At 41.5% G+C, this 21,992-nt stretch overlaps 1 protein-coding gene across 1 annotated transcript in view; it reads left to right on the top strand.

Annotated features, from left to right (window-relative positions):
- Positions 1-3,961: 3,961 nt before the first annotated feature.
- ERMARD (ER membrane associated RNA degradation) overlaps positions 3,962-21,992 on the top strand; it is a 57,019-nt gene continuing 38,988 nt past the window's right edge. The window contains exons 1-7 of the mRNA XM_038769516.1: positions 3,962-4,127; positions 7,530-7,669; positions 12,047-12,148; positions 14,509-14,598; positions 15,386-15,483; positions 17,314-17,450; positions 20,730-20,844. Coding sequence (XP_038625444.1) covers positions 4,010-4,127; positions 7,530-7,669; positions 12,047-12,148; positions 14,509-14,598; positions 15,386-15,483; positions 17,314-17,450; positions 20,730-20,844 — 800 coding nt within the window. The 5' untranslated portion in view covers positions 3,962-4,009. The remainder of the gene's footprint in view (positions 4,128-7,529; positions 7,670-12,046; positions 12,149-14,508; positions 14,599-15,385; positions 15,484-17,313; positions 17,451-20,729; positions 20,845-21,992) is intronic.

Raw genomic sequence — 21,992 nt, 5'->3', positions numbered from 1 at the left:
GTGCGCGCGGGCCGCCCGCCACGAGGACGGAAGGCGCGCGTGCGCGCGGGCGGCCCGCCACGAGGACGGAAGGCGCGCGTGCGCGGGCGGCGCGAGGGGCGCGCATGCGCGGGCGGCGCGAGGAGCGCGCGCGCGCGCCCTGGGGGGCGGGGCCCGCGCGTCACTCGGGCAACGGGCCGGACCCGGAAATGGCGGAGGTAAGCGCGGTCCCCTCCGGGCGCGCGACACCCGAACAGAGGGAGGGTCACGTGACCCCCTGGGGGGGGGCGCGCGCCCCCCCGCGCCTGCGCGTTTCGCTCCCCCAGGCCGCCTCAGGCCCGCGAGGCGCCTAGTCAGTTATTCATTCCTATTTATTGAGCGCTTACTGTGGGAAAACCACTGGACTGAGCGCCTGGGAAGGACAAGTTGGCAACATTCCTTCATTCCATCCTATTTATTGAGCGCTTACTGGGGGAAAACCACTGGACTGAGCGCCTGGGAAGGACAAGTTGGCAACATATTCATTCATTCATTCAATCGTACTTATTGTCTCCCCCTTTTAGACTGTGAGCCCACTGTTGGGTAGGGACCGTCTCTATACGTTGCCAACTTGGACTTCCCAAGCGCTTAGTACAGTGCTCTGCACACAGTAAGCGCTCAATAAATACGATTGATTGATTTATGGAGCACTTACTGTGTGCAGAGCACTGGACTAAGCGCTTGGGAAGGACAAGTTGGCAACATTCATTCATTCAATCGTATTTATTGAGCGCTTACTGTGTGCAGAGCACTGGACTAAGCGCTTGGGAAGGACAAGTTGGCAACATAGACATCCCTACCCAACAGCAGGCTCAAGGTCTAGATTTCATTCATTCATTCAATTGTATTTATTGAGCGCCAATTGGTTTAATTTGTACATTTTTATCACTCTGCATTCATTCATTCAACTGTATTGAGCGCTTACTGTGTGCAGAGCACTGCACTAAGCACCTGGGAAGTACAAGTTGGCAACATTCATTCAGTCCATCGTATTTATGGAGCGCTGACTGTGTGCAGAGCACTGGACTGAGCGCCTGGGAAGGACAAGTTGGCAACATTCATTCATTCAATCGTATTTATGGAGCGCTTACTGGGTGCAGAGCACTGGACTGAGCGCCTGGGAAGTGCAAGTTGGCAACATTCATTCATTCAATCGTACTTATTGTCACCCCCTTTTAGACTGTGAGCCACTGTTGGGTAGGGACCGTCTCTATACGTTGCCAACTTGGACTTCCCAAGCGCTTAGTACAGTGCTCTGCACACAGTAAGCGCTCAATAAATACGATTGATTGATTGATTTATGGAGCACTTACTGTGTGCAGAGCACTGGACTAAGGGCTTGGGAAGGACAAGTTGGCAACATTCATTCATTCATTCAATCGTATTTATTGAGCACTTACTGTGTGCAGAGCACTGGACTGAGCACTTGGGGAGTACAAGTTGGCAACATTCATTCATTCAATCGTATTTATTGAGCGCTTACTGGGTGCAGAGCACTGGACTGAGCACCTGGGAAGTAAAAGTTGGCAACATTCATTCAATCGTATTTATTGAGCGCTTACTGGGTGCAGAGCGCTGGACTGAGCGCTTGGGAAGGACAAGTTGGCAACGTTCATTCATTCAATCGTATTTATTGAGTGCCTACTGTGTGCAGAGCGCTGGACTAAGCGCTTGGGAAGGACAAGTTGGCAACGTTCATTCAATCATATTTATGGAGCGCTTACTGTGTGCAGAGCACTGGACTAAGCCCTTGGGAAGTCCAAGTTAACATCATTCATTAATTCAATCATATTTATGGAACGCTTACTGTGTGCAGAGCACTGGACTAAGCGCTTGGGAACGACAAGTTGGCAACATTCGTTCATTCAATCGTATTGAGCACTTACTGTGTGGAGACCACTGGACTAAGCACCTGAGAAGTACAAGTTGGCAACATTCATTCATTCCATCGTATTTATTGAGCACTTACTGTGTGCAGAGCACTGGACCAAGTGCTTGGGGAGTATAAGTTGGCGTCATTCATTCATTCAATCATATTTATTGAGCACTTACTGGGTGCAGAGCACTGGACTGAGCACCCAGCAAGTACAAGTTGGCAACATTAATTCATTCAATCATATTTATGGAGCGCTTACTGTGTGCAGAACACTGGACTAAGCGCTTGGGGAGTACAAGTTGGCAACATTCATTCATTCACTCAATCGTATTTACGGAGCGCTTACTGGGTGCAGAGCACTGGACTAAGGGCCTAGGAAGGACAAGTTGGCAATATTCATTCATTCAATCGTATTTATGGAGCGCTTACTGTGTGCAGAGCACTGCACTAAGCACCTGGGAAGTACAAGTTGGCAACATTCGTTCATTCAGTCGTATTTATTGAGCGCTTACTGTGTGCAGAGCACTGGACTGAGCGCTTGGGAAGTCCAAGTTGGCAACATAGAGACACGGTCCCTACCCAACAGCAGGCTCACGGTCTAGATTTCATTCATTCATTCAATCGTATTTATTGAGCGCCAATTGGTTTAATTTGTACATTTTTATTACTCTATGCATTCATTCATTCAACTGTATTGAGCGCTTACTGTGTGCAGAGCGCTGGACTAAGCACTTGGGAAGGACAAGTTGGCAACATTCATTCATTGAATCGTGTTTATTGAGCGCTTACTGGGTGCAGAGCACTGGACTGAGCGCCTGGGAAGGACAAGTTGGCAACATTCCTTCATTCAATCGTATTTATTGAGCGCTTACTGTGTGCAGAGCACTGGACTAAGCACTTGGGAAGGACAAGTTGGCAACATTCATTCATTCCATCGTATTTATTGAGCGCTTACGGTGTGAAAAGCACTGGACTGAGCGCCTGGGAAGGGCAAGTTGGCAACATTACTTCATTCAGTCGTACTTATTGTCTCCCCCTTTTAGACTGTGAGCCCACTGTTGGGTAGGGACTGTCTCTATATGTTGCCAACTTGGACTTCCCAAGCGCTTAGTACAGTGCTGTACACACAGTAAGCGCTCAATAAAAACAATTGATTGATTGATTGATGGAGCACGTACTGTGTGCAGAGCGCTGGACTGAGCGCTTGGGAAGGACAAGTTGGCAACATTCATTCATTCAATCGTATTTATTGAGCGCTGACTGTGTGCAGAGCACTGGACTGAGCGCCTGGGAAGGACAAGTTGGCAACATTCATTCATTCAGTCGTATTTATTGAGCGCTTACTGTGTGCAGAGCACTGGACTGAGCGCCTGGGAAGTGCAAGTTGGCAACATTCGTTCATTCAATCGTACTTATTGTCTCCCCCTTTTAGACTGTGAGCCCACTGTTGGGTAGGGACCGTCTCTATACGTTGCCAACTTGGACTTCCCAAGCACTTAGTACAGTGCTCTGCACACAGTAAGCGCTCAATAAATACGATTGATTGATTTATGGAGCACTTACTGTGTGCAGAGCACTGGACTAAGGGCCTAGGAAGGACAAGTTGGCAACATTCATTCATTCAATCGTATTTATGGAGCGCTTACTGTGTGCAGAGCACTGGACTCAGCTGTGTCTCACAGGAATGCCAAAAGTAATACTGAAAAGTTTATAAGTTGCCTTGAATTGAGAAAAATGCTATGGTGATTTTAAGTCTTGTTGACCCGTAAACAGTTGGTAACTGTGTAAAAGAGAACAAAAATATTATTTAAAAAAATACCTTGCTCTAGCTAAAGAATTGCCCTTTTGGCCACGGATACATTTTTAAACTTAACGCATTTTTAACCCCAAAATGTTAGCTCCAGGTTTAGCATTATTTAGACTGTGAGCCCACTGTTGGGTAGGGACTGTCTTTATATGTTCCCAATTTGTACTTCCCAAGCGCTTGGTACAGTGCTCTGCACACAGTAAGCGCTCAATAAATACGACTGATGATGAGTTCCCTTTATGTCTTTTGCAACGCAGGTGTTGATAATCGATTCCGTCACCACGTGCCTTTCTTCCCCAGTGTACGAGATGGTGTGTAAAACTGGATTTGATTTAAAAGATAATTACGATATTACCGGCATCTTATCTCAAGACGGTGAAGTATATTGGAAAGCAATTGCTGAATGTTTGTGCTTTTCCGAATCAGGTTTGTGTGGGGGGTTTTTGGTTGGTTTTTTTCGGGAATCGTATCCACCAAATCTACTGTATTGTACTCTTCCATGTATTTAGTACAGTGCTCTGCACATAGTAAGTGTTCAGTAAATACCACTGCCTTTTTCTGCTTAATAAACTTGAGTCTCCCCCCTCAACTCTCTCCCACGCCGCTGCCGCCCAGCACAGGTGACTTTTGACTTGTAGCAGATTTGCCTTCCGTGCACTAGCCACTGCCCAAGCTGGGAATGGAATGGATATCGCAGTTAGAGGCCTACTCCATGGTGTTATTTTAATTAATTCAATCGTATTTATTGAGCGCTTACTGTGTGCAGAGCACTGTACTAAGTCCAACGTGGCAACATATAGAGACGGTCCCTACCCAACAGCGGGCTCACAGTCTAGAAGGGGGGGACAGAGAACAAAACAAAACATACTAACAGAATAAAATAGAGTAATAATAATAATATATAATATTACAGAGGAACAATATTAGAGTAATTAAGAATAATAATAACCAAAGCAGCAACGTCCTTACTACCCCAGGGATTAGACAGTGCCTGGTCCAGAGTAAGCGCTTAACAAATACCACAGTTATTATTATTATTATTACTCTCCCAAGCTCTCGGTAAAGTGCTCTGCTCACAGTAAGTGCTCAGTAAATACAATTATTATTATTATTATTATTATTATTATTATTATTATTATTATTATTATTATTCCCCCAAGCACTAAGTACAGTGCTCTGCACACAGTAAGTGCTCAATAATAACAATTATTATTATTACTCTCCCATGCTCTTGTTAAAGTGCTCTGCTCACGGTAAGTGCTCAGTAAATACAATTATTATTATTATTATTATTATTATTATTATTATTATTCCCCCAAGCACTAAGTACAGTGCTCTGCACACAGTAAGTGCTCAATACTAACAATTATTATTATTACTCTCCCATGCTCTTGTTAAAGTGCTCTGCTCACGGTAAGTGCTCAGGAAATACAATTATTATTATTATTATTGTTATTCCCCCAAGCACTAAGTACAGTGCTCTGCACACAGTAAGTGCTCAATAATAACAATTATTATTATTACTCTCCCATGCTCTCGGTAAAGTGCTCTGCTCACAGTAAGTGCTCAGTAAATACAATTATTATTATTATTATTCCCCCAAGCACTAAGTACAGTGCTCTGCACACAGTAAGTGCCCAATAATAACAATTATTATTATTACTCTCCCATGCTCTTGATAAAGTGCTCTGCTCACAGTAAGTGCTCAGTAAATACAATTACTACTATTATTATTATTCCCCCAAGCACTAAGCACAGTGCTCTGCACACAGTAAGTGCTCAATAATAACAATTATTATTATTACTCTCCCATGCTCTTGTTAAAGTGCTCTGCTCACAGTAAGTGCTCAGTAAGTACAATTATTATTATTCCCCCAAGCACTAAGTACAGTGCTCTGCACACAGTAAGTGCTCAATAATAACAATTATTATTATTACTCTCCCATGCTCTCGGTAAAGTGCTCTGCTCACAGTAAGTGCTCAGTAAATACAATTATTATTATTATTATTCCCCCAAGCACTAAGTACAGTGCTCTGCACACAGTAAGTGCCCAATAATAACAATTATTATTATTACTCTCCCATGCTCTTGATAAAGTGCTCTGCTCACAGTAAGTGCTCAGTAAATACAATTACTACTATTATTATTATTCCCCCAAGCACTAAGCACAGTGCTCTGCACACAGTAAGTGCTCAATAATAACAATTATTATTATTACTCTCCCATGCTCTTGATAAAGTGCTCTGCTCACAGTAAGTGCTCAGTAAATACAATTACTATTATTATTATTATTCCCCCAAGCACTAAGTACAGTGCTCTGCACACAGTAAGTGCTCCATAATAACAATTATTATTATTACTCTCCCATGCTCTTGTTAAAGTGCTCTGCTCACAGTAAGTGCTCAGTAAATACAATTATTATTATTATTATTCCCCCAAGCACTAAGTACAGTGCTCTGCACACAGTAAGTGCCCAATAATAACAATTATTATTATTACTCTCCCATGCTCTTGATAAAGTGCTCTGCTCACAGTAAGTGCTCAGTAAATACAATTACTACTATTATTATTATTCCCCCAAGCACTAAGCACAGTGCTCTGCACACAGTAAGTGCTCAATAATAACAATTATTATTATTACTCTCCCATGCTCTTGATAAAGTGCTCTGCTCACAGTAAGTGCTCAGTAAATACAATTACTATTATTATTATTATTCCCCCAAGCACTAAGTACAGTGCTCTGCACACAGTAAGTGCTCCATAATAACAATTATTATTATTACTCTCCCATGCTCTTGTTAAAGTGCTCTGCTCACAGTAAGTGCTCAGTAAATACAATTATTATTATTATTATTATTATTATTCCCCCAAGCACTAAGCACAGTGCTCTGCACACAGTAAGTGCTCAATAATAACAATTATTATTATTACTCTCCCATGCTCTTGATAAAGTGCTCTGCTCACAGTAAGTGCTCAGTAAATACAATTACTATTATTATTATTATTATTCCCCCAAGCACTAAGTACAGTGCTCTACACACAGTAAGTGCTCAATAATAACAATTATTATTATTACTCTCCCGTGCTCTTGATAAAATGCTCTGCTCACGGTAAGTGCTCAGTAAATACAATTATTATTATTATTATTGTTATTCCCCCAAGCACTAAGTACAGTGCTCTGCACACAGTAAGTGCTCAATAATAACAATTATTATTATTACTCTCCCATGCTCTTGATAAAGTGCTCTGCTCACAGTAAGTGCTCAGTAAATACAATTACTATTATTATTATTATTCCCCCAAGCACTAAGTACAGTGCTCTGCACACAGTAAGTGCTCCATAATAACAATTATTATTATTACTCTCCCAAGCACTTAGTACAGTTCTCTCCACATAGCAAGTGCTCAATACCACAATTATTATTATTATTACTCTCTCAAGCGCTTAGTGCAATGCTCTGCACATAGTACGCATTCAATAGATACTATTGATTGGTTGAGGCAGAATGAATAAAGCCTTATTCATTCAAAGAATAAACATTCCCACTAAAGTTTGAACTCAGGTATCTCCTTCCCCATCACTTTAGACAGTTGGTCCCAAGAAAAGATTTTCGATCTGAAAATGCAATTGAAAAGAAAATCCTTAATCAATTAATCAATCAGTGGTATTTATTGAGTGCTTACTGTATGCAGAGCACTGAACTAAGCGCTTGGGAGAGTATAAGATACCTTAAGCCTAAGAAAAGCTTTATTTATTATTAAGTTTTTCAGAGAGCTGTTTAATCTAGTTCTTCTGAAGTTCAGCTTTTATTTATTTAATCTTTAAGACCAAAGTGTGGATTACGGAAGATGCGTGAGACTTCTGGGACCACTGTGTCAAGCTGTTCATCTGCACCTACTGTCCCTGACTAAGGACCAGTTTGAAGTTCAATATATCTCATGGTTCCAGTGGACAAATGTCCCAAAGGTATGGAAATCAGTACTGAAAAATATCTAGTACACATTTTGAAGAGGGTAAAGCTCAGGCACATAAGACCGGGTGAGGCAAGTAAGACATTAGAATATTGTTGTGATTGGGGCATATTTTCAACCATTTTACCTCCTGCAGTCCCTCAGAATTAAATCTGAGAAATGCCCTATGAAACTGAGAATTAAATTCTAATCCCGGCTCCACCACTTGTCAGCTGTGTGACCTTGGGCAAGTCACTTCGCTGCGCCTCAGTGACCTCATCTGTAAAATGGGGATTATGACTGCGAGCCCCACGTGGGACAACCTAATTACCTGGTATCTTCCCCAGCACTTAGAACAGTGCCTGGCACATAGTGAGCGCTTAACAAATACCATCATCATCATCATTATTATTATTATTAGTGGTATCAAAGGTTAAATGACAACACTGCTGTCCACTTGCCTCCTTTCAAAAGCCAGTACATTTTGTCTATATGAGAAGTCAGAATTAATGCCAAATGCTTTTATGTTTTATTCTCAGGTGTACAGCGTGTGCTTTCATTTTTTTTTAATGGTATTTGTTAAGCGTTTACTATATGCCAGGCACTTAACTAAGTGCCAAGTAGATGCAAGCTAATCAGGTTAGACACCGTCCCTGTCCCACCACTGTCTTAATCCCCATTTTCCAGATGAGGTAACTGAAGCACAGAGAAGTGAAGTGATTTGCCCAAGGCCTCACAGCAGACAAGCAGCTTGGCTTAGTGGAAACGGTACAGGCTTGGGAGCCAGAGGACATGGGTTCTCATCCCCGCTCTGCCACTTGTCTGCTGTGTGACTGTGGGCAAGTCACTTAACTTCTCTGTGCCCACGTTACCTAATCTGGAAAATGGGGATTAAGACTGTGAGCCCCCCGTGGGACAACCTGATTACACTGTAACTACCCCAGCGCTTGGAACAGTTCTTGGCACGTAGTAAGCGCTTAACAAATACCATTATCATTATTATTATTAAGTGACGGAGCCAGGATTAGACTACAGGTCCTTTTGACTCCCAAGCTCATGCTCTATCCGCTCGGCCACGATTCAGGGCAACCAAATTTAAGAAGTAATCGCCAGATCTACGGATGTGTGGTCCCATATTAAAACTGTAATATGGTATCTTTGAAATCTTGTGGTATTTCCTCAGTTTTCCATATTTTCAGAAGAAGCGTGCATTAAATGCTTAAGCACGCTCCACGCTCTTACATCTTGGGAGATATGCCAGCAGATCAAGGTACTTCATCGTTTTTCATTACCGTGACTACTGTGGTCACTTTTTCAAGAGTTAGAAGCAGTATGGCTTAGTGGAAAGATCAGAGGACCTGGGATCTCAACTCAGCTCTACCACTTGCTTGCTGGGTGACCTTAGCCAAGTGACTTCTCTATGCCTCTGTTTTCTCATCATCATCATCAATCGTATTTATTGAGCGCTTACTATGTGCAGAGCACTGTACTAAGCGCTCGGGAAGTACAAATTGGCATCATCAATCATATTTAACATATAGAGACAGTCCCTACCCAACAGTGGGCTCACAGTCTAAAAGGGGGAGACAGAGAACAAAACCAAACATACTAACAAAATAAAATAAATAGAATAGATATGTACAAGTAAAATAAATAAATAAATAAATAAATAGAGTAATAAATATGTACAAACATATATACATATACACAGGTAAATCATCTGTAAAATGGGGATGAAATACAAGCTTTCCCTCCTATTTAGATTCCGAGTCCCATGTGGGACACAGACTGTGTCCATTCTGGTTATTTTGTAACAACCCCAGTGCTCAGTTTAGCGCTTGGACCATAGTAAGCCTTTTAACAATACCACAATTATTATTTTTATTAAAACAAGTGCACTGTCTTCATTGACTGGTTGATAGGGTGTCTAGGCTTTGAAGAACATCATCTTCGATAATAGAAGGAGAAGGGTCCAAGAGAATGCTGAAATGTTACCATTTCCACAGGAGTGCAGCCATGTCTGTGATGATGGCAGAGTTAAATTCACTCTGTATTAACGCTGTGATTGTGTATAGAGGGCCATGGAGGGAGGGAGGAAAAGTGGGCCTTAGTCTGGGAAGGCTTCTTGGAGGAGATGTGCCTTCAGTAAAGCTTTGAAGAGTAATTGTCAAATTTGAGGAGGGAGGATGTTCCAGGACAGAGAGAGGATGTGGGTGAGAGGTTGAAGGTGAGACAGGCGAGAACGAGGCACAGTGAGAAGGTTAGCACCAGAAGAGCAAAGTGTGTGGGCTAGGTTGTAGAAGGAGAGAAAGGAGGTGAGGTAGGAGGGGGCGAGGTGATGGACTGCTTTAAATCCAGTGTTGAGGAGTTTTTGTTTGATACGGAGGTGGATAGGCAACCGCTGGAGATTTTTGAGGAGCGGGGGTGACATGCCCTGAACGTTTCTATAGAAACATGATCCGGGCAGTGGAGTGAAGTATGGATTGATGTGAGGAGAGACAGGAGGTTGGAAGGACAGTAAGGAGGCCTATGCAGTAATCTAGGTGGGATAGGTTGAGTGATTGTATTAATGTGGTAGCAGTTTGGATGGAGAGGATGGATATTTACTGATGTAACCACTATCAACCAGAAAGTTGCCACTTCCCATGTAGATCAGCTTGCTGGACATAAATGTAGTGGATAGAGCATGGGCCTGGGACTCAGAAAGTCAGCATTCTACTCCCAGTTTAACCACTTACCAGCTGTGCGACCTTTTTTTTTTTAATGGCATTTATTAAGCGCTTGCTATGTGGAAAGCACTGTTCTAAGCACTGGGGAGGTTCCAAGGTGATCAGGTTGTCCCACGGGGGGCTCACAGTCTTAATCCCCATTTTGCAGATGAGGTAACTGGGGCACAGAGAAGTTAAGTGACTTGCCCAAAGTCACACAGCTGACAATTGGCGGAGCCGGGATTTGAACCCATGAACTCTGACTCCAAAGCCCGTGTCCTTTCCACTGAGCCACGCTGCTTCCCCTTTAATTATTATTAAAAAGGGAAAACTTCTCCAAAAGCTCTATCCAGCACCTGCCTCTGTTCACAATCCTTCATCGGGAAGTCTATTTCTGGTTAGTTCCATGATACTGATTCAGTGTATTGCACATTCCCATCCAATAAGTACCGTTCATTCTTTCAGGTAATAAATTTTTATCATCTGTAACCTGATGGTTGTTCTCTCTGTGTTAGATCATGTAAAACGTTTGGCAACAAAATAATTTCAATTTCAAAGATTTCACCATCACTTAAGTCAAACATCTTGCAATCACAGCTCTTAATAATAATAATAATAATAATAATAGTATTTGTTAAGCACTTACTATGTGCAAAGCACTGTTCTAAGAGCAGGGGGAATACAAGGTTATCAGGTTGTCCCATGCGGGGCTCACAGTCTTAATCCCCATTTTCCAGATGAGGTGACTGAGGCACAGAGAAGTGAAGTGACTTGCCCAAAGTCACACAGCTGACAAGTGGCGGAGCTGGGATTAGAACCCACGACCTCTGACTTCCAAGCCCGGGCTCTTTCCACTGAGCCACGCTGCTTCTGAGCAAGGTGTTTGACTGAAGTGATGGTGAAATCTTCTCACTTTGAACAGTCTATCTCTGTGCTGTCTTCGAGTGAGGCAGTGACATCAGATACAAAAATCATAGGGATCTTCACTGGAAACCTAGAATTTGGTACTCGATAGGTGTACAATAAATAAAAGGCAGTTGTAGTTAGTAAAAGTGTGGAAAGAAAAGAAGGAAAAAGAGGAGAAAAAGAAGAAAAGTGGGGAGAACATACAGTGCTGAGACAATGCAGTTAGGGTAGGTGCAGTGTAATTTGCTCAGACTTGATCCAAAGGGCTGCTCAAATAATAATAATAATAATAATAATAATAATAATAATACGTAATAAGCACCTTGTGCCTTTAAACACTGAGGTATATATAAGATAATCAGGCCAGACATAGTCTCTGCCCCATACAGGGCACAAAGTCTAAGAAGGAGGGAGGACAGGTATTGACTCCCCATTGAGGAAACTAAAGCACAGAGAAGGTAAGTGACTAGTCCATGGTCATACAGCAGGAAAGTGGTAGAACCCATGTTCTCTAACTCTCAGGCCCATGCTCTTTCTACTAGACCATGCTGCTTCTCATACAGCACTTGGCGCATAGTAAGCGCTTAACTAATGCCATTATTATTGTACATTTTGCCACTTTGCTCTCTCACTGTCTGGTAATCTCCGCTTCTCTGAATCACTAAATTATGACGCTGAAACTCTTTTTTGATTTTAATTTGTGGTCGCATCTAGAGTGGTTAAGATACTGGTTTCGTAATTAAGCCCGTCACCTCACCATTGCATTTTCATCTCAACAGCTATTTCTTGAGATATTTGATGCTCTCCAAAGTCTACAACTTACGGCTGTTTCGCTTAGCTTAATGAAGCTGACAGCGAACCTGGAACGCGCTCTAGGAGATGTAAGTGCCAAGAGGTTCGTGTCTGAGAAAAATCACATTCGTATTCCGTTTATTTCTATGGACTTCCACATCTAGCGTTTCTTACTAATTATTCCTGTTACAGAAGAGCTGGAGAGTTACAATAATTTCCATCTCATTTGGGGATTTAGTTGCTGCTTCTCTAACCGTCTTCCTCAGAGATGGGCTTAGAGAAAAATAAGGTGACGCGTTATTCAGGTGTCTCGCCACCTAATAAGCGATGCTGGCGTTACCACCGTTAAGGCCACAGCTAAACTGGCCCATCTCAGAGTCTTGTTTGGGAATTTCTTCCGTGTCCAGCCAGGGAAGACCCCTGGGCCCCTGCTACGTCCTCTCACATGGGGATGGCCTAGCCCATTAGCCTATAATTGGCCATGCCTATGTTCTACTGCCATTTTGGTCGAGGGGTGGGTATAGTGGTGGCTCCGGTGGTCACTTAGACCAGAGTGGGCCAGTTCAGCACAGTCCTCGTTTGCCACCCCAGGTCCTGAGGTGGATAAGAGAGGAGGCTGATGCAGTAATCCGGTTGGGATAGGATGAGAGACTGAATGAGCAGGGTAGCGGTTTGGATGGAGAGGAAAGGGCGGATCTTGGCGACGTTGTGGAGGTGAGACAGTAGATATGATCTTAAATGCCCAACAGGTATATATAACGTAAACAGTAACAAATCAAAACCTTTTAATCATGTTTATTGACCTTACAAATGAACCATAAACAGACCTAGAAATTGCGCAGCAAATTTGGTTGCCCCAAGAAATGACAGAATAATAATAATTGTGGTATTTGTTAAACGCTTACTTTGTGCCATACACTGTTTTTTTGTTTGTTTGTTTTTTTTATAATATTTATTAAGCGCTTACTGTGTGCAAAGCACTGTTCTAAGCGCAGAGGGGGTTACAGGGTGATCAGGTTGTCCCACAGGGGGCTCACAGTCTTCATCCCCATTTTACAGATGAGGTAACTGAGGCACAGGGAAGTGAAGTGACTTGCCCAAAGTCACACAGCTGACAATTGGCGGAGCCGGGATTTGAACCCATGACCTCTGACTCCAAAGCCCACGCTCTTTTCCACTGAGCCACGCTGCTTCTCTATTCTCTATTCACTGTTCTAAGCACTGGCTAATCAGGCCGGACACAGTCCTTGTCCAACATGGGGCTCGCCTTCTAGGGGCTCACGTTGTTGGGTAGGGGCCATCTCTATATGTTGCCAACTTGTACTTCCCAAGCGCTTAGTACAGTGCTCTGCACACAGTAAGCGCTCAATAAGTACGATTGAATGAACGAATGAAGAGGTGACCGCGATTGAAGTGGTCTTCTGGGCCAGTGAAGCCAGGTGTTTGGCCACCACTGCCACTAGGGAGGAAGTAGCTGAAAGGATGGTGAAGAACATCAGAAAAGGCATTGAGGATGAATCTGTAACCTTTCTCCTTCCTTCGTCTTTCTCCTCTCGCCATTCTATTTCCCCCTCCCTTCTCCTCTTTTCTTTTCCTCTCTTTTTCTCCTCCTTTCTCTTCCTTCTTGCCTCTTCTCTTTCCCTTTCTCCTTCCTTTTTCTTTCTCTTCCTATTAGTCTAGTTCCCCCCTTCCCTTTGTCCACCCTCCTCCTGACTGAACCCACCCTTCTGAGAGCTCACCTCCTCCAGGAGGCCTTCCCAGACTGAGCCCCTTCCTTCCTCTCCCCCTCGTGCCCCTCTCCATCCCCCCCATCTTACCTCCTTCCCTTCCCCACAGCACCTGTATATATGCTTGTACATATTTGTTACTCTATTTATTTATTTATTTACTTTACTTGTACATATCTATTCTATTTATTTTATTTTGTTAGTATGTTTGGTTTTGTTCCCTGTCTCCCCCTCTTAGACTGTGAGCCCACTGTTGGGTAGGGACTGTCTCTATATGTTGCCAACTTGTACTTCCCAAGCGCTTAGTACAGTGCTCTGCACACAGTAAGCGCTCAATAAATACGATTGATGATGATGAACCCGCCCTTGTAAGATGACCAACAATCTTGTCACCTGAGTGTTTCAAAAGACATTTAATTGAAATGGTGGTAAAAGGAAAAATGATCAAAATTAGAGTAGCTTTCATTTTTAAAATAATCTTTTTTCTCATACCATTAATCTTTACAGAATTACATACCAAAAGTCACTGTTGCCGATTTGTACTTCCCAAGCACTTAGTTCAGTGCTCTGCACACAGTAAGCGCTCAATAAATATGACTGAATGAATGAATGAATTTCCTTAAAATAACTGTTTTCTTTCTCCTGTTTTCCTCCATATTTGTTCTGGGGGCTACTTGGATGAAGGTAATATTTTGGCTAAAAGAAAAATCTTTGAATTTTAGGTATTTTTACTGATTGGTAAGGGCTGCCCTTTCCTGTTACGGGATCTGCTCTCATCTCAGGAGCTTTCTGAAATCTTTGGACCCTCTGTGGTAAGTGAATCAGTTTGAAAATAGCGCACTACCACAGTTTCTCCTTTTCACAAACAAAACTTCTCTTCCAAAATTGTGAAAAATCTGGGTAGAAAACAGAGGCACCAAGTGTAATTTAAATGAAGAGGCAATTTTTCACTGTCATTACTGTTGCCTTCTCATTATGATCACCATCAGGGAAGCAAAAAAAGGTTGAATGGCAACACTGGCTGAAAGTTGAATGAAGTAAAGTTTGTGGTAGCTACAAGATTCATACCTAAAAAAGCCATTCTACTGCCATCACTCTTCTCTTTTGAAGGTAAACTCCTCCTGCCTTTCCCCCCAAAATGATTTTGTTATCTATTCTGTTTTCGTCAGAATGGCTTTGACATTGTATTGCTCAGGAATTACTTCCCAATCAATCAATCAGTGGTATTTATTGAACACTTACTGTGTGCAGAGCACTGTACTAAGCCCTCAGGAGAGTACGATACAACAGATTTGGAAGATATGTTCTCTGCCCACAAGGAGCTTACGGTCTAGAGGGGGAAACAAATATTAATATAAATCTATTAATCACGGCTATGAAAGTAAGTGCTGTAGGACTGAATATCAATTGCTTAAAAGGAGAGGAAGGGGGCATGCTGTTTAATCACCTGCACATTTTCCCTCAATATATTTCCACAGGATTTCAAGTATGCCACCATTATTACATTTTCAGGAAAATAATTTCATAGCACCTGAAACCCACTGTGGATTCAAATTTATATTGCCCTCCCCAACAATTTATTGTCCTTGTCTTGATTAGATGAATATACTCAGAGTATTCATTGGGTCTCCAAATGGTCTCAACTTACGTAATATTTTGTGGCATGGATTTGCATCTCCACAAGAAATTCCTCCCAAGTAAGTTGAATGTGAAATGCTTACGTGGCTTCATTTTATTACCCATCAGAGCTAAAAGGGGCAGAGAAAGCTTCAGGGAAAAGATTATACTAATGTATGTGGACACGGGTGGCCATTTAATTGCAAAGTCCAACCTCTTATATGAAAATAGGTCCAGGAAAACAGAGGAGTGTATCTACAGAGCACTAAGCAAATTGTAGTTTCTCATAGGAAATAAGGTAAGATGTATTAATACATTCCAAAACAATATAAAGGTATATAGTTACTTGATCAAATTGCAACATAAATATAATAATAATAATAATAGTATTTGTTAAGTGCTTACTATGTGCCAGGCACTGTACAAGCTGCGGTGGATACAAGCAAATCAGGTTGGACACAGTCCCGTCCCCTGTGGGGCTCACGGTCTCAATCCCCATTTCACAGATGAGGTAACTGAGGCACAGAGAAGTGAAGTGACTTGCCCAAGGTCACACAGCAGGCAGGTTTTAGAGCTGGGATTAGAACCCGCATTTAGCATTTTACCTTCGAGGCCCGTGCTGTAACCACTATGCCATGCTGCTTCTCATGGAGGAAGAAGTAAGGATTAGGGCACTGGAGAAGATGCCTCTAAAAGAAAGAAAATCAGGAACTAGCTGCTATTAGAGCAATAAAAGATGTTTGAATTAGAATTTGCATTTTGAGCATATGAAACTTTAATTTTTAAAACATCTTTCACACGCTATCAGTAGTAATGATAGTAATAATCATAATAATGATGATGTTTGGGGGTAGCTGCAAGATATTCAGATTGGACACAGTCTTTGTCCCTCATGGGGCTTAAAGCCTAAGGAAGAGGGAGAACAGATATTTATACCCCATTTTACAGTTGAGGAAACTGAGGCACAGAGAATTTAAGTGCCTTGTCCAAGGTCACACAGCAGGCAAGTACAGCACCAGGAGTTAGGAGCCATTTCCTCTGATCTCGTCCCACTAGGCCGTGCTGTTTCCTTGAATTTGCAAAGTCGAGATCTGTCATTATCTAATGATAAATTGAAGCGGGCTTTAATCTCTTTCTTCAAGTTAGCCAGAGGTTGAGGAGGAGAGGAAAGTTGGTGTTTAGGCTTCAGTAAACCTTATCGCTGTAAGAAACACCAGCATTAAATTTTAATAGCCTTTTTGTGAAAAGAGCACCAAAAGAAAAGCGCTATAATGAGAGTTGGCTTTGTAGATCAGCTTATATTTACGTATTTGGTGTGTTTTCACTGATGCCTTTGAAATAGAGCCAATACAGGTGGTCTCAGAAATGCTGTATTTAGGCTATAGTCACTTCTCATATAAATGCAGGAGTTGTTTTCACAAAGAATCTTTTGTTCACAAAAATGTGCATGTTGAACATGTTGTAAGTGTTGCACACCGGACACTGCACAAGTGCTAAGCAGTTTCTTCCAACACAGCATCACAGAGTACCCAGCTGGATGCCTATTGTCAGAAAAAGTCCTCAATTTCTCAGTAGCATTCTTTCAAAACGCATGATGAGAACTGCTACTGTGGCAAAACAGCATGGAATACCTTAGGACCAATGCGAGAATTTAAGGCATGTGGCCCTAAAAACAATGTGTTGTATAATTCACTTGATGGTATCATTCTGTGAATTACTTCAGGAGATGGGTGAACAATTTTTGTTTGCAAAATGTAAATTAAATTGAGGTACATGTCAACCCTTTATGAACCCTTGGTTCAGGTAAATTGTCGAAATTCCTTATTCTATAAGTATTGAGTTTTTAAAATCTAGCATTCTAGCCTCATTTATATTCATTTCCTAATAAACTCACTGGCATCTTTTCCTAGATATTGTTCTATGTTACTATTGTTGACAGCAGGATTGGGACAACTATTAGAGAGTTACCTTCAAAAAACAAAATTTACTTTAACCCACCGACCCTCTGTAACTTTTACCAACTTAAATGAACTGGAGATTTTTCCTGGTAAGTATTTCCTATTTTCATTCATTCAGTCGTATTTATTGAGCACTTAGCGTGTGCAGAGGACGGTACAAAGCACGTGGAAAGTATAATTCGGCACCAAATATTTTGTTACACAGTCCCTCTTTAAAAGCAGTCCTTTAGGCTGCTTTTAAATTCAGAAAATAGAAATATGACCAAAGCTTTTCCGTCTGTTAAGGAAGACCTACAGGGTCCATTGACTTGGTGTAAAGTTTGTTTCCTTTTATACCCGTGTCTCTCAACACTTGGGTTTACTATCTTTTTTTGTTAAGTGCTTACTTTGTGCCAGGCACTCTTCTAAGACCGGAGCAGATATAAACTGTCAGGTTGGACACAGTCCATGTCCCTCATGGAGCTCGCAGTGTTAATCCCCATTTTGCAGGTGAGGTAACTGAGACACAGAGATGTTAAATTTAATGCTAAGTGATGTGAAGATGTTAAGTGACTTGCCCAAGGTCACACAGCAGAAAAAAAGCAGCATGGCCTAATGGATAGAGCATGGGCCTGAGGGTCAGAAGGACCTGGTTCTAAGCCTGACTCCGACACTGGAGTGTGACCTTGGGCAAGTCATTTAACTTCTCTGTTCCTCAGTTGCATCATCTGTAAAAATGGGGATTAGAACGGTGAGCCCCATGTGAGACATGGATTGTGTCCACTACCCCCTCTCCCCACCCCACAGCACCTGTGTATATATGTACATATCTATAATTCTATTTATTTATATTAATGCCCGTTTACTAATTCTGATGTCTATATAGAATTTGAGATAAATATACATAAATATTTATATTTATTTTTATGAACAATTATTTATATAGTAGAAATAATTATAATAATATAAATAATTATAAATGTTTATTTATAAATAATATTATTTATCATTTATTTATATACATGAATGTATAGCTAGTTAAAATAAATAGAATTCTAGATGTATATAAATAAATAGAATTCTAGATCTATATATCTAGATATATATTTATATAAAACTAATATAGTTTTATTAGTATTAGAAATAGTATAATGGTCATATATTACTATAATAGCATAACACACTATATAATCATAATATATGTTACAGTTTAATTACGGTATAGAATAACAGTATAATATAATAGTATAATGTCATATATAATACTATGATAGTACAACAGTCATAAATGCTATTAGTAATAGTATTCATTAAGCACTTATATATATATATATCTAGATATATATATCTAGAATTCTATTTATTTTTATTGATTCTATTGATACCCACTTACTTGTTTTGAGGTCTTTCTCCCCCTTTCTAGAGTGTGAGCCCATTATGGGCAGGGATTGTCTCTCTTTGTTGCTGAACTGTACTTTCCAAGTGCTTAGTACAGTGCTCTGCACACAGTAAGCGCTCAATAATTATGATCGAATGAAAGAATGAATAATTTCCTTGCATCCACCCTAATGCTTAATACTATGCCTGGCACATAGTAAGCGCTTAACAAATACCATTTTTTTTAAAAAGTGGTAGGGTCAGGATTAGAATACAGGTTCTCTGAGTCCCAGGCCTGTACTTAGAACAGTGCTTTGCACATAGTAAGCACTTAACAAATGCCATCATTATTATTATTACTTTATCCCCTGGGCAATGGTGCTTCCCTTTCTTTATCTTTTTCGGGTACCCTCATTCACAAAACATATTAGTTTTGTTAGCATTATAAATAGTATAATAGTCATATATTACTATAATAGCATAACACACTATAATCATAATATATGTTACAGTTTACGGTATAGAATAACATAGTATAATATAATAGTATAATGTCATATATAATACTATGATAGTACAACAGTTATAAATGCTGTTAGTAATAGTATTCATTAAGCACTTACTGTGTGCAAAGCACTGTATTAAGTCCTGGGAAAAAATATACAGGTGAGCGTTAGACACAGTCCCGTTGCCTTCCGGAGGCTCACAGTTGAAAAATCCCCCTTTTAGACTGTGAGCCCACTGTTGGGAAGGGACTGCCTCTATATGTTGCCAAGTTGTACTTCCCAAGCGCTTAGTACAGTGCTCTGCACACAGTAAGCGCTCAATAAATACGATTGATTGATTGATTGAGTGGGGCAGAGTTTGGTGACAGAAAGAGCAGGAAAGATGAAATAATATAAATGCAAAACACCAGCACAGGAGTTCAGAATCTAACAAGTCCATTGGTAAAGGGGACTTCTGGGGGCTTTTCACATTTGTAGAGGCGGCTGCTGATTCTCCTAAAATCCCCTCCCAGCCCCACAGCATTTACGTACAGATCCGTAATTTATCTATTTCTATTAAGGTTGGTCTTCCCCTCTAGACTGTAAGCTCCTTGTGGGCAGGGAATGTGTCCACCAACTCTGATGTATTGTACTCTCCCAAGCGCTGAGTACAGTGCTTTGTGCATAGGAAGTGCTCAATAAATACGATTGATTGATTAAATCCCCGACAGCCCGGAGCCCGGGATAATGGAAGGGGCTGACCTCAGGGGTTTTCGGTGGAGAGAGAGGTCAAGGGGCACGATGATTTAGCTTAAATCCCCGATGATCCCACAGGCAGAGAGCATGACGGAAGCAGGGATCTTGGATGCCCTAACGGGAAGGCAACGGGACTTCTCTCCCACCTACAGACTGTGCTCAAAATCATTTTGTTTCAGAAAACATCTCCTTCCTTTCTGAAGATGGGAGAGGAGAGGGTAGGAAGGATTGTAGTGTCCATATTGTCAGATTCTTCTGGGACCTAAGAAGTAACAATTCTTGTGCTTATCAGAATTGTCTTCAATATTTTTTTTTGCAATCCTTAACTTAATCTTGTTCCAGTCGGCTATAATTCCCAAAGTAGATTTTAACCTCATTTAACCTTAACCTTTAACCTTTTACAGTCAGCTCTAATTCCCAAATTAGATTTTAACCTCATTAACCTTAACTATTAACCTTTTGCATTTGGCTCTACTTCCCAAATTCGATTTTATTGCAATGATGTTCTACAGATGGACTAGTGATTTTTTGATAGGAAAGGTGAGAGTGTAGATAGCTGTTGTATTTGTTTACCTGGATCAAGATGTCCCTAGATCATCATCATCAATCGTATTTATTGAGCGCTTACTATGTGCAGAGCACTGTACTGAGCGCTTGGGAAGTACAAATTGGCAACATATGCGCAGGACTCAACAGTGTGAGAAACATCTTCGTTTAAATTCCGATTTAGTGCTTGCCTGTGAATTAAGAATTTCTTAATTGATTTTGCAGATATCAATCATGAAGCACTCTCAGTTGCCCAAGAACTGTTGAAGAAATCTGGTTTCGTCTTAAAAATTATGTTGCCATTTTGGGAAGCTGCAATAACAGAATTCAGACTACAAAGGTAATTAAATGATAAATTCAGGATTTCGTTTATGATTTGGGGGAAAAGCAGAGTGTGAATTAATATTAATTATAATAATAATGGTGGTTGTTAAGCACTTATTATGTGCCAAGCACTGTTCTAAGCACTGGGGTAGATACAGTGTAGTCAGGATGGTTACAGTCCCTGTCCCACATAGGGCTCACACTCTTAATCCCCATTTTACAGATGAGGTAACTGAGGCCCAGAGAAGAGAAGTGACTTACCCAAAGTCACACAGCAGACATGTGGCAGAGCTAGGATTAGAACCCATGACTTTCTGACTCCCAGGGCCATGCTCTATCCACTAAGCAACGCTGCTTCTCATTTCATTACATTTTTTGACCTATGTAAGACAATCTGTGAATGTGTCATGCTTCAGTGGCTTGGAGAACCACAGAGTCAGTAGCTGGATTAGATGATTAAGTGTGTTTTGGTAAGTATTCCCAGCTCCTCCACTAGTCAGCTGTGTGACTTTGGGCAAGTCACTTCACTTCTCCGTGCCTCAGTTCCCTCATCTGTAAAATGGGGATTAAGACTGTGAGCCCCCCGTGGGACAACCTGATCACTTTGTGACCTCCCCAGCGCTTAGAACAGTGCTTTGCACATAGTAAGCGCTTAATAAATGCCATTATTATTATTATAAGTAGTCCAAATATCAGGTCTGGAACGATCCTTGTTTTCCATCCATATTTCTGGATCTGGATAGATGAAACCTGTCCCTTCTCTCCCCCACAGTCCCTCCCTGCAAATGTGTCCGGTTCCTCCACGGAGATCGCCCACCTTTTAACCTGCATTATTTTGATCCCTTTCTCACATTCCTTTTCTCTTTTTCCATCCCTACACTGACCCCTGGGGACTTCATTCCCCATGTGGGTGTTCCCGACAACTCTTCTGCTGCTCGCTTCCCATCACTCCCCACATCCACTGGCCTCCAGCTTCACCCCACCTCTCACCCACTCCCCTACTTGGACACACACTCAATGTCACAGTGCTTAGAACAGTGCTTTGGCACATAGTAAGTGCTTCACAAATACCATCATTATTATTATTATTATCTCTCGTCACGCTGCAGTCGCTACCCTCAGCAGCTCTGAAATCCCTCTCTCCGACCACAACCTCCTCACCCA

The sequence above is a fragment of the Tachyglossus aculeatus genome, chromosome 2 (assembly GCF_015852505.1).
Source record: "Tachyglossus aculeatus isolate mTacAcu1 chromosome 2, mTacAcu1.pri, whole genome shotgun sequence".
NCBI classification, from domain to species: domain Eukaryota; kingdom Metazoa; phylum Chordata; class Mammalia; order Monotremata; family Tachyglossidae; genus Tachyglossus; species Tachyglossus aculeatus.
The sequence above is the reverse complement of the archived record's forward strand: the minus strand, read 5'-3'. Positions and strand labels throughout refer to the sequence as shown.